This window comes from Microcaecilia unicolor, chromosome 2 (genome assembly GCF_901765095.1).
Source record: "Microcaecilia unicolor chromosome 2, aMicUni1.1, whole genome shotgun sequence".
NCBI classification, from domain to species: domain Eukaryota; kingdom Metazoa; phylum Chordata; class Amphibia; order Gymnophiona; family Siphonopidae; genus Microcaecilia; species Microcaecilia unicolor.
Window position 1 is genome coordinate 623,058,895 of NC_044032.1, and position 13,291 is coordinate 623,072,185.

General features: G+C 44.0%; 1 protein-coding gene across 1 annotated transcript in view; it reads left to right on the top strand.

Moving 5' to 3' along the window:
* The first annotated feature begins 345 nt into the window (after nt 1-345).
* Nucleotides 346-13,291, top strand: part of OTUD4 (OTU deubiquitinase 4) — a 246,343-nt gene continuing 233,397 nt past the window's right edge. The window contains 2 exon segments of the mRNA XM_030191676.1: nt 346-691; nt 9,369-9,452. Coding sequence (XP_030047536.1) covers nt 557-691; nt 9,369-9,452 — 219 coding nt within the window. The 5' untranslated portion in view covers nt 346-556.

A 13,291-nucleotide genomic window follows, 5' to 3' on the forward strand; every position in this document is an offset into this window, starting at 1 on the left:
CACGGTCCCGTCAAACGCGGCCTTTCCCAGCCAAGCCGTCTGCGAGGGCAACAGGACGGGCACGTTTCCGAGGAGAGGACCGTATTAGCCTCCTCGCTTAATACACAGAGCGTTAAGAAGAACAGGCGGTCAGAGAGAGAGACCCTTTTCCAGGCCGTAAGTGGGCTCCTCACGTCTCTCTCTCTAGACGTAAAGGCTTCTGGGAATCGTAGTTCAGTGGCGGTCGGTGGTTTCCTCTCTCTCCTTTTTGCAGAGCTCGCCGCCAGGCCGCAGAAAACTACATCTCCCAGAAGGCCTTTTGGCGTCGGTCCGAAAGTGAAAACAAAGTTTTTGGCCGTGCGTGTTTTGGCGGCGCGCGCCCTCCTCCTTCCCTCTCTAGTTCGTTCACTCACCTGCTCGTTCTCCTCAGCCGCTGGAGCTCCTCGTTCCGGGTTCGGCGGCGAGTCTGTTCCGGAGGAGCGCGAGAGGCCCGAACCCGAGCCTCCCTTCCTCTCCGTGTCTCTCTCTTAGCGATGCGGGCCGGCGGCTGTGCGTGGCTACCTTGAGGCCGGGAAGCATGGAGGCGGCGGCGGCCGGTGACGGCGGCGGGAAGAACGAGGTTCTCATGGATGGCTACTTGCGCTCTCAGGGCTTCTATCGGAAGCGGGTCGCGAAGGACGGGTCGTGCCTCTTCAGGGCCGTGGCCGAGCAGGTCAGTGGGTCCTGGCAGGAGGGGAGGGAGCTGCCCTGTTTGATTGTGTCGAGGAGCCGGTGGGGCCCTGTTAACAGAGAGTTTCCGACTCCCGCTACACTGAAGGTGGGGGAAGAGGGTTATGATGCGCCGCGGCCTCTGTGTCGGGGGCGGCCAGCCGCGCGGCATAGAAGGAGAGGGGGCCGACCACGCGCTGTCTCCCGGGCGAGGGCAGCCACTCGTCGCCCGGCTGCTACCCACATCCTGCGGCTGGCACTTGGCCTCGCCTGCTTGCTAACAGTGTAATATAAATAGAGGGCTAGTAGAGCTGGGCCCGGCTTTCCTGAAGACCCCCATCATCCCCAGGATCCAGGAGGAAACAGAACATTTGTTTAATATTGTAATTAAGGACTGGGCAAGATGCAACTTTATGCCACTGATCAAAGTAGAATCAGGGGTGTGGCATTAGCTCCACTGTACCATCCATCAGGAGATGTGTGTATGAGAGGGGAGGGCTAGTGGCTCTCTGGTTTTCCGAGTCAGCAGGGAGCAGTGGTGGCTCATTTGTGCCCTGGATCAAAGAGAAGGGCAGAGGAGAACGGTGGCCTCCTACCCATTTTGTGCCGCCAGTTATTGCAGGAGCACAGGGGGCAATGGGGAGACTCCTTTGTGCTACTGATAGGGCAGGAGGATGGGGAGCGGCAGTGCCTCCTTGCCACTGATCAGGGCAGAAAAACAGCCTAGTATGGCCTGTGTATCTTAGTAGGGATACTATTATGAAAATGTTCCAATTGTATGCTTGTGCCAGTAGCTGTGAAAGATTTATATAAGGGAAGAAGTCACGGGTATTTATTGTGACTGAAATTCACACTATACAAGTTGTTCCTCTGTATTAGAGAGTTGCACGGGGACAGAAATCCAACCCGTCCCCACGGGGAATCTAACCCATCTCCGCAAGAATTCAACGTGTTCTCACCCACAAGAATTTAATAGTACGTTACAAAAAATTCCTGTCAGCTGTCAGTCTCTGGGTTTGAGCCGCAGCACTGCAGGCAAGGAAGGAACGGACGTTGGAACACTCTGGTGCGCACATATAAGACTTCTCTGATTCACTGGCACTGTGTACTAAGAGCTCACCAAATGCCAATAAGTCAGGTGGCATCTGATGCTCATGCTTATGTCAGAGCTGACGTCTGCGCATCAGCCCGGAAGCAGAGAGGATTAATAGTAAATGACAGTAGATAAAAACCGGATCGGTCCATCCAGTCTGCCCAATAGTCAGAATCATTATCAATTCATGATTAAATCAACAATGAATGTGATATTATATACTTGATTATGATCTTTCTGTGGCGTTTCTGGGACATAGATCATAGAAGTCCGCCTGGCCCTATCCTTATGTTCCAACTGTTGGAGTTGCCCTCAAAGCCCACTCCAGCTTTTCTCATTTGCGGGACACAGACCGTAAAAGTCTGTCCAGAACTGTCCTCATGTTCTAGCCACTAAAGTTGCTGGCTAAACCCTTTCCAGTCCATCCAAAACCAGATTGCCATATATGAGAGACAGACCGTACAGATCTCCCGGTATCGGCCCTAGTTCATCACAGCCTGAGTCACCATGTAAGTGTCACGCAACACATCCACACATATGCAGCCATTTAAGTTTAGGTTTTTTATAACTTCCATTTTCTAAATAAATAGAGATCCTCTGTGTTCATCCCATGCCTTTTTGAATTTCGTCACCATTTGTATCTCTACCACCTCCTTAATGGAGGCTTTCCACATCTGTGCTGTTAAAGCAAGGATTTGGAGGAGGAGACAGCACTCAAAGAACTTGGTACTCGGTAGGTGCAGCACTCAAAGAACTTGGTACTCGGTAGGTGAGAGGCTGACGCAAGTGCAGCATACACTTCCATGGGAACCCCACAGGAACTGCCTCCGTCCCCATGGGAACCCCGCAGAACTGCTTCCGTCCCCCGCTGGAATCCCACAAATCCCATTCCCGTACAAGTCTCTATTCTGTATGCCTTCACCAGCTTACTACAATGTAAGTAGTGCCTCATGGCCAACATCTGTGATCAACTAAAACAATCTATATGTCCATAAAGTCACAGCAGTAAACAAAATACTTAGCTTGAAGAGAGCGGCATGGGCTCACCCTAACACCACATTTTATCTTAAAGAGCAGGAGACCTAATTGCCACTGCTTGCTACAAGAGCATTGAAATATGGGGCTCATTTTCAAAGCACTTAGACTCACAAAGCTACTATGGAACTTTGTAAGGCTAAGTGCTTTGAAAATATGCCTTTATGGCACCTTGGCATTTTTCATCATCCCAAGACGGCAATCAGATATATTGATGTTGCTGCAATAAACTTTATTGATACAAAGTACTACTGAAAAAGGTGTGAGCAAAATCTAAATAAAAGTAGAATTTCTTTCTGCATTTTCATAATGTTGCATTAAGCTGATGCAGACATACAGCAGAGCAACTTGCATGGTGTGAATTTCAGGCACAATAAATATCCGGTACTCCGTCTTCAACCCTTGTTTAAAATCTTTCACTGGTATTGGCACAGGTGATGGGAAGTTGGGGTTGCAGTACTTTTGTTTCCTCTGGTCTACATGACAGTGGAAGAAAGGACTGCAGGCAGAAACCAACAGTAAGTCGAAAGGGAGTCAGAAAGGTGACTCCTGATGCTAGCGGTAGGGTAGTCTAAAGTGCTAGCATAGTAGTTGAAAGTATGTAAAAGTTCCCATTTCTAACAATTTAATGTTTAAATATTTTACCTAGCCTCTCACCCCTGTTCTTTCTGCTGTTCTTTATATTTATCCTAAGCATTTTCATTTTCTATGCCATTGGTTCTCAACATGATCCTTGGGGCACATCCAGCCAGTTGGGTTTTCAGGACATCTGTAATGAATGCATGCATGAGATAGGTTTGGTATATCCACAATGAATATGCATGAGAAACATAAATCTAACTGGCCAGGTGTGCCCCAAGGGCTGGGTTGAGAACCACTGTTTTAGGTACTGTCCTCTTTAAATCGATAATACAGCTCCCACATGCCTCGCAAGTCCTATATAATAATTCTCACCTCCAACAGGATGTGCCTGGGACCCTGCCTGCGGAAGTGGTCTGCTAGACAGGCAGGCTGTCAGTGACAGACAATTTGGCAAAGCAAAACAATCTAAGTGCTGGCCATTAGGACACAGGGTTGATAGGAGAGTTTTAAAAGACTGAAGGAACCGAAAGTGTTAAATGGGGGGAGGGGGGAGTTCTGAACGACTGAAAGACCTGAACATTTGGGAAAGGAAAACAATCTGAATGCTGGCCATTAGGACACAGGGTAGATAGGAGAGTTTTAAAAGACTGAAGGAAACGAAAGTGTTAAACTGGAGGGGGGGGGGGGGGGAGTTGTGAACGACTGAAAGACATGCAAATTTGCATTAGCACACAGGGTACATAGGAGAGTTTTAGAAGACTGAAGGAACCGAAAGTGTTCGGGGTGGGGGGAGGGTGGGTGGGCAAGTTCTGAATGAATGAATGAAAGAAATGAAAATTTATGAGAGGAACACAATCTGAATGCCGGGCATTTGGACACAGGGTAGATAGGACACTTAAAAAAAAAAAAAATGAAGGACGTGAAAGTGTTTCATCTTGGGGGAGGGGTGAGGAGGAAAGCGGTGGGGTTTCCGGATACTGGGCGTTAGGGCCACGGGGGTATATAGACTTTTGAAAGCCTTAAGGAACCCAATGTGTGGGAAGGAGAAGGAAAAGGAGGGGAGGGAATGGGGTGAGGGGCATTAGGAACAGGGGAGGGGGCCCTGCCACACACTCTCATTCTCACACACACACTGTCACACAGACAGTCTCACCCTGTCACACACCTGCACATTCACTCTGGCTCTCTCTCTCAAACATACACACTCCCAGGAAAACCTTGCTAGCGCCCGTTTCATTTGTTCTAGAAACGGGCCTTTTTTACTAGTGTTGTAATAATACAAACAGCCACCAAAACTAATGAGACAGTTTGTAATGTTTGATTACCCCACTTTTCTTGGAAGTCCAGTGCCAGTTGTATTAGCACAGTGTTTCCTAAGTCAGTCCTGGAGTACTTCCTTGCTAGTCAGGTTTTCTGGATATCCACAAGGCATATGCGTGAAAGAGATTTGCATACAATGGAGGCAGTGTATGTAAATCAATTTCATGCATATGCTTTGTGGCTACCCTAAAGACCTGACTGGTAAGGGGGTAGTCCAGGACCGACTTGGGAAACACTGTATTAGCACACTACATATCCAGCCACATTAGTCATATTATATATTTTTTTTCTCAATGAATCCTTTAAAGTTTGTCACCAGGGAGAGCGCTCCCGGTACAATCAAGAAACAAATGTCCACCAGCAACTTCAATCTTAAGACTTTTATTCCATGCAGGTTTCTAGTAGACCTGATACACGGTTCCAACAGCAGCATTCACCTTCAACCTTAAACACATGTAAGCCACCTGAAAGTGTGTGGCAAATAGTCCCCTTTAAGCAGTAGGCTGCCAGCACCTACCAGGATTCAATACAGGCTCACAGTCAGCTTCAGTCTGGGCTCTTTATCCAGTGCACAGTAAACAGTAGTTCAATTCCCAAGACAAACAGTTCATTCAGTTTATCATCCCAGCTAAATCACAAAGCAGCCTTTACCTTCAGGAGGTTTCAATACTTTAGGGATTTCTCACACCCAAGGGATTTCCCTGCAACTGCTTCTCTCTCATTTCTTCTCTCCTCCTTCTCTCCTCCCCTCTCTGTGGATAAGTTGAACGGAGCTGTGAGGGGTTTGTCTGTTAGTATTTCCTGGCTGCCTCTCATTTGTATCAGTCGCTCATATACCACTTCTTCTGTAAGCTGGTGTCTAATCATTCAATGTTTTTTAGTATCTTTTTCCTGTGTTAGGCCCATTACTGTCCTGTTCTGTAAAATACCAAGCTGTGAACTTATTTGAAGTTCTTGTCTTTTGGTGGTGGTCTTTCTCCTTGTATATCCTACATTCACCTTTTATTTTGCTTATTCCCACTTTGGAGTTTCACCTCCTGGGTATATTATCTCAAGAAATATATTTCTCTTTCCTTTGATTAATGCAACTTTCTCTTTTGTTGGGGCGTTTGCTCTGACCGCCCGCCCTTCCTCATTGTTTTTCCTGAGAATTCTACCTCTGCTTCACTTGTATGGTTTTTTTTTTTCAGTTTCTGAATTGATGTATCTTATTTGTTTTTGCCATTCCTGGCTTGATATTGGCCTCTTTCTCTTTGTTAACATAGTAAATGACGGCAGATAAAGACCTGCACAGTCCATCCAGTCTGCCCAACATGATAAACTCATTATCCATGGTATGCGATACTTTATATGTATACCCAAGTTTGGTTTATCCTTGTTATTTTCAGGGCACAGACCGTAGAAGTCTGCCCAATACTGGTCTTGTGTTAAAATTTCTGAAGTTAATGTCGAAGCCCCTTAAAATTTACACTCCAGCCCATCCATATCTATTCAGTCACGATCAGGACATAGGCCGTAGAAGTCTGACCAGCCTGGTTTTGCGTCCCAATTACCGGTGTTGCCACCCAATCTCCTAAGATTCTGTGGATCCATTCCTTCTAAATGGGATTCCTTTGTGTTTATCCCACTCATGATTGAATTTCATTACCGTTTTCATCTCCACCACCTCCTGCGGGAGGGCATTCCATGTATCCACCACCCTCTCCATGAAAAAATACTTCCTGACATTACTCCTGAGTCTGCCCTCCTTCAACCTCAATTCATGACCTCTAGTTCTACCACCTTCCCGTATCCAGAAAAGGTTTGTTTGTGAATTAATACCTTTCAAATATTTGAACGACTGTATCATGCCACCCCTGTTTCTCCTTTCCTCCAAGGTATACATATTCAGTTCGGCCTTGTACGGTTTGCAATGCAATTCCATACCATTCCGTACCAGCTTTGTAGGTTTCCTCTTTTTTTTTTTACATTTGTACCCCGTGCTTTTTCCCACTCATGGCAGGCTCAATGCGGCAGGCAATGGAGGGTTAAGTGACTTGCCCAGAGTCACAAGGAGCTGCCTGTGCCAGGAATCGAACTCAGTTCCCCAGGACCAAAGTCCACCACCCTAACCACTAGGCCACTTCACCACTTTGTCTTTTTACCTCTTTAGCAAAATACGGCTTCCAAAACTGAACACAATACTCCAAGTGGGGCCTCATCAACGACATGTCGAGGGGCATCAACACCCTCTGAATTTGTCCCCATGGATCCTTTTGCCCATCATTACAGTACAGCCTGTTATTTCTCCATGCTCCTATGTATCTGAAATCACCTTCTTTACACCAAGACTCAAGCCACTTACTGAGTTCCACTGTTTTGCATAGTCTTTCCTTTCCCTTCCCCCATGTAGGAATTACTTCAGAAAAATCCGCAGTTCAAACCAAAGATTTCAGCCCCTCCCCAAGCTTCTAGAACACTCTCTGTGCTGTAAACTTGCTGTTGTTGGCTAGGTCATTTGTCCCCAGGTGAAGTACAACATCGGTATATGAAACCTTGCTCTCGGATCACATTTAGTATTTGGTCGGTACATCTGGTAGTTGAGGATCCTGGAAGACATTTCACTAGGTTGAAACCTTTGAACTGTGTTCCTAAGTTAATGCCTCTGATAATGGAGTCTCCTAGCAGTAAGAATTTTCTACTTTTCTCCAATCTGTCATTGTTTGGGGGATGTTTCTTGGGTTGTGCTACCTGTTCATCTGGCTTAGGTGGAGCTGGTCTCTTCAGTGCTTCCTTTTTATTTATTTATTGCACTTGTATCCCACATTTTCCCACCTATTTGCAGGCTTGCTGACCTGAATGCTACAACTGAAAAAATTCATAAGTGAAATCCAAAATCCCTTCCTCCCCCCCCCCACACCTATGTATGTTACCTCCTGGGTTTCCCATTAGAGCTTACTCAGTACTGTTACTTTGGTAATAAGTAGAAATAAAACATAGAAAAGAAAATAAGGCGATACTTTTTTTATTGGACTAACAATATATTTTTTGATTAGCTTTCGACGGTAACCCTTCTTCAGATCACTTACCTTGAAATCAGTGTAATGAAACTCAAATTCCCTCTTTAGCCCTTCAGTTCCCCTTTCTCACCTATGCTCCTTCCCTTCTCATCAGGCTAGTAGGAGGAAATGAGGAGCGGGGTGAACAGTCACTTGTCCCTTCTGTCACTTGTCCTCTTCCTGTTCTGTCTAGGACAGACCCTGCTGCTTTGAATGTATAGTAGTCCTGTATGGTTCAGAGGAGGAAGATATGGCCTGAGTTGCTGCTGCTTGTTGCCTCTGCCTGCTAGTTCAATCAGTGGAGATGAGGGAGTTATTTAAGAGGCGATGGGGACTTGAAAGAGGAGATGAGTTGTTGTGTATCGAGCAGGGCTGTGGGATGTATTTTAAAAGAGAATCCAGTAGATGATGGGATGTGAAAGGGGTTATGGGGGTAGGAAGCATCAGGATGTATGTAAAATAAATGGAGGGTGGGGGAGGACTGTGAGTGGGCACCTGGGATGTGGAAAAGAGGCTGTGGAAGAGGAGCAGAGCTTGAGCCACATTCCTGATCCTTTCTTCTCTCCACATTTGTACCTGAAATTTCCTGCCCATGAATCCCCTCCCCCCTCAAACAAAAAAAAAATTCAGACACCAATGTAAGTCGGGAAAACTACTTAATTTTGCATAATGAATGTTTAGAATTATTTTGCACATTAAATAATGCCTTGTATGCAGATGTACTGCAAAACTACCACTTTTGCTGTAGAATTTGTCAATGCGTTAGGGAGTAGCCAGCCTAATGGTTAGAGCGATAGGCTAAGAATCAGGGATGCTTGGATCAAATCCCATGACACTCCTTATAACATTGGGAAAGTCCTTAGCCTGCCATTGTATTAGTAATTAGGCTTCACCTGTGTTAAATAATATGTGCTAAATTGCAATTTGTACAGCGCTGGCTAACCCTAGTAGCGCTCTAGAAATGTTATGTAGTAGTAGTAGAGTAATGCATGTTAGGAAAGCTAGTTCTTAGATTGTAAGCCATGTTGGACAGGGACCTACTTACTATTCTGAGTATGTGACTCAGCTGGAGGTGGCATTTGGAAAAATAAAGAATTTAAATTGAAAGTCCACGTATTGATGGGCTTTGGATTCATCAAAATTGGGGGGGGGGGGGGGGGGGGCGGGTAAGTGAAGCTACTATTGGCTCTATTAAAATTTCGGATCATGCCCCAGTGTGGATTAAGCTAGAAATAAGCAGTGGATTTTCCCCAAGTCCATCTTAATAATGGCTTATGGACTTTTCTTTAAGGAAACTATCCAAACCTTTTTTTAAACCCTGCTAAACTAACTGCTTTTACTACATTCTCTGGCAATGAATGCCAGAGTTTAATTACACGTTGAGTGAAGAAATAGGGAGATTAATACAAAGCTTCTATTTCACTGTTTGCTTTGGTCTTTGTATTTTGTTTATATCATGGCCTTCCTGGTTGGTTGGACTTGAATGGTTCAACTTCAAACTGAAGTTTATTGCTGTTAGTTTCTTCAAGCTGTTATATTTGGTTGCGTCTTCTGTCTTTCTAAATGAACCTTTTAAAAAAAATCTTAACACTTATTTTCTTTCTTCTTCTTAGGTTTTGAACTCCCAGGCTCGACATGTTGAAATTAGGAAGGCCTGTATAGAGTATCTCCAGGAGAATCGGGATCGCTATGAAGCGGTAAAGCCTTTGTTTTTTCTTCTTTCCTCTCTGTTAGTGTTTCAGAAGCTGGCCCTGCAAGGTGGGCATTGCTCACACTGCTTGCTGTGCTGGCTGAACAGTTCAGTGCTGGTTTTCCTACCTGCTCTGTCAGTAGTGTTGGTGATTATTTAAAGTGACTTTATGGTGAAAAAGTAATTAGAATGGAATTCAAAGCTGATGATGAGAAAAGCAGACAGTAGGCCTTATCTAAAACTACTAGCTCCAGAGTGGTGCTTCCACAGCCCTGCGAGACATTGTGAAGCCCAGGTTTGGGGCGATCAGGGTGGACTCTCCATAAAGATATTATTGGGCCACACCTCCAGGAGGTGGTGCACTTTGTGTGGCTGTTCAAATAGGGTTTCAGCCAAGACTTCTCAGAGACTTCCTCCAGTGCTGCTCTGTGGGCTAGCAGGGGTTGCTACAGCAGTCGTACATCCATCCTCTTTCTCTTCTTCCCTGGTATCAAAAATAATGAGAATTTTAACCAGAGATTGTGGAGACCCTGAAAAATTCATGGACTACTCCCCCCCCCCCCCCCTTAGGAGCCTGATATTGAAATGTATTGACTGGTGCCTATTGCTTGATTGTCAGCAGCAGTATTCACATAGTTTCACTATGCTATCTGGAGGCAGATCATGGGTGGAGGCAAAGGTTACCCAGATGGCGGCAATAGTCATCCGTTGTCTGAATAAAGTTAGGCAGAAATGTTGCTGTCCTAACTCCATCCAGATAGCAGTTTGAATATCGCCACTATCTGGATATCAGAATATCAAGGTTTTATTTAACTGCTATGACTGGGGTTTTCCTGATTTTCTTTCCTCCCCCCTCCCCCCCCCCCCCAAAAAAAAAAAAAAAAAACCAACAAAAAACCATAGACAATAACTTTGAAACTTGGAGAAAATTGGAGGGAAATAACTTTTGAGGTAACTTATCTCTTACATTGATGCCTGAAACGCACACAAGACAAATGATGCACTGTAAAATGAAACCTTAAACTGCTTGGATCAAAGGGATATATAAATACTGAAATGAATGAATGAATATTATGAAGTTTAATTGAATAAACACATTTACTGCTTTAATGCTCTAATTTGTTAAGTTGGCAGTAAGGGGTATTTTATTTTCCATAGACCTTAAAGCAATCTCAAAGAGGAATCACTACTAAAGAGAAAATGCTGACTACAGGAAGACTGTTCCTGATTTCACATATTAGTTTTTGGTTTTTATTTTTGGCTCCACTTCCAAATTTCAACTGACAAGTCCCAAATATGTTCAGATAGCTTGCGGGTCTGTCTCTTGCTCTGGATATATTTGTAATAACTGCTTGATATACTTTACAAATGTTAATGTATAAATACATTAATTTTGTGTGCTGACTGAGCTTACTTAGCTGCTTGACTGTTTTTGAAGAAAAAAAAAATTGGTAAACATATGTACATAAACATTGCCATACTGGCTAATCCAGGTCACATGTACCTGGCAGGATCCCAAAATATGTACATAAACATTGCCATACTGGCTAGTCCAGGTCACATGTACCTGGCAGGATCCCAAAAGAAGAAAATAATTAATGCTGCGTATTGCAGAATAAACATAGGGCTTTCCTCCAAGTCCACCTTAATGATTTATAGACTTAACTTTCAAGAACTTATTCAAATTTTTTTGTTTTTTTAAATCCTGCTACTCTAACCACTTCTACTACATCCTCTGTTAATGAGTTCCAGAACGTAATTATATGTCATCTGAAGAAATATTTTCTCTGATTTTGTTTTTAAACATACTACTTAATTACTTGTTTACTCTTTACAGGCAATTAAGTAATTCACATATATCTGTTCCACTTCACTCATGATTTTATAAATCTTATAATAATCTCCCTTTAGCCATCAGTTCTCCAAGTTGAAGAGCCCTAACTTCCTTAGCCTTTCCTCAGGATAGTCATTCTATTCCGTTTATAATTTAGGTCTCCCTTCTCTAGTGAATGTTAGGCACATGCAATCATTTGAAATGACATGTCATCTCATGTTGTTGTTAGGCCAAAACAACAGGGAAAAATCTTTTTTTTTTCTTGTTAATATTGAGTCTTACTGAGCAGTAGGGTGCACTATTTGAGCAATAGGCTACAATAGTGTGCAGTATTGATATTTGCCCCTGAAATGGGGGTGGTGTGGTGTGTGGAGCCTGAATGAAACAAAAACCCGTAAATGACACAAAACAAAATCCCGTAAATGACACAAGAAGCTAAGCAAAGCAAAATTTGTGGTTCAACCATCCTAGTAAGCATGATGGAGAAATAAGACGTGCATAAGTACATAAATATTGCCATACTGGGACAGACCAAAGGTCCATCAAGCCCAGCATCCTGTTTCCAACAGTGGCCAATCCAGGTCACGAATACCTAGCGAGATCCCAAAAAAGCTCAATACATTTTATGCTGCTTGGTACAAATCAAGGTAAGGTATACACAAAAAGTAGCACATATGAGTTTATCTTGTTGGGCAGACTGGATGGACCGTGCAGGTCTTTTTCTGCCGTCATCTACTATGATACTATTATGTATCCCGGAAATAAGCAGTGGATTTTCCCCAAGTCAATTTAATAATGGTCTGTGGCCTTTTCCTTTAGGAAGCCGTCCAGACCCTTTTTAAACTCAGCTAAGCTATATTTCATATTGTTCCCAAAATTTCTTTTCTTTTTTTTTTTCAGGGAAGGTGAAAAACTCAAAATGTTTTTGTTCCAGTGACTTCAGAATTTCTGGAAATTGTACTTTAGTGGCAGTGGTTTAAGTAGATGTGATGATTGAGTTGTAGAACAGTGTTACAATTTTTATAAAGTAGTGGAAGCCTTGTTGAAATTTTCAGATGCTAAAGAAAACCAAACACTTTTATTTTTGAGTTCATATTGAAATGTATGTGAGAGGTTCCAGGGGGGCATGATACTGGTTAGGCTAGATGACAGATGGTCCCCCTCCCATCAGCGGTGTCATGGTGACATTTACACTGTGTCAGCCAAAAGGGCAGTGTAAGACTTGCTCATCACTATGGCAAGAGAGTAGGTTCATCAACAATGTTAGCTCTAAGCTGTGCAGGAATCTTCCATGTGGGTTCCTGTTAGGGGGGGGGGGGAGGGGTGCTGTTTCAGTATCACATTTACATTAGCTAGGGACAGGCAGATTCCCTAGACTTCTACAGACCATGCTTGTCCCTTGCTATTGAAGCTATTCCTTCACAGCTTAGAGGAAACTTTTGTTCATCAGATAAATTAGGAAGTAAAACACGCTTCAAATGCAAAGCCCAAGAAAGCTCATGGGAAGCCAGTGGTGTGTCATTTGAGTCCATAATTGATTCCAGCTCAGACCCCGATTGGGAATGCACCTCAGGCACCATGCTGTCCATGACATTCTGATGTTAGCTGTCATTCACAGGTTGTTAGCTCCTGAAATGCACAGTTTTAATTTGGTCAGAGTTGCATCATTAGAATTTTGTGTTGACAGGGTTGCTCTGAAGGATACGCTTTTGAAGCAGAGCTTAGTTTTTCTAGAGAGTGGGTTTGGGGACCCTGTCTGAATGCTGTAATTTACAGGAGGGGTTGTGTTTGTTTAGGCCAGAATTTTCCTCCTGAACCTTTGGTTTCAAGCTTACTCACAACTGCCCCCCACCCCCCCTTAGACTGAGGTGCCATAAATATTCATTAACTATTACCCGGTGTTTTCTCCTCCCAACTCATCTATCCCCCTTACTGCAGCCCTGTCCTTTGGCCAGTGGTTACAGACTTCAGATCCCAATGCAGTTTGGCTAATGTGGACCCAACTTTTGAGC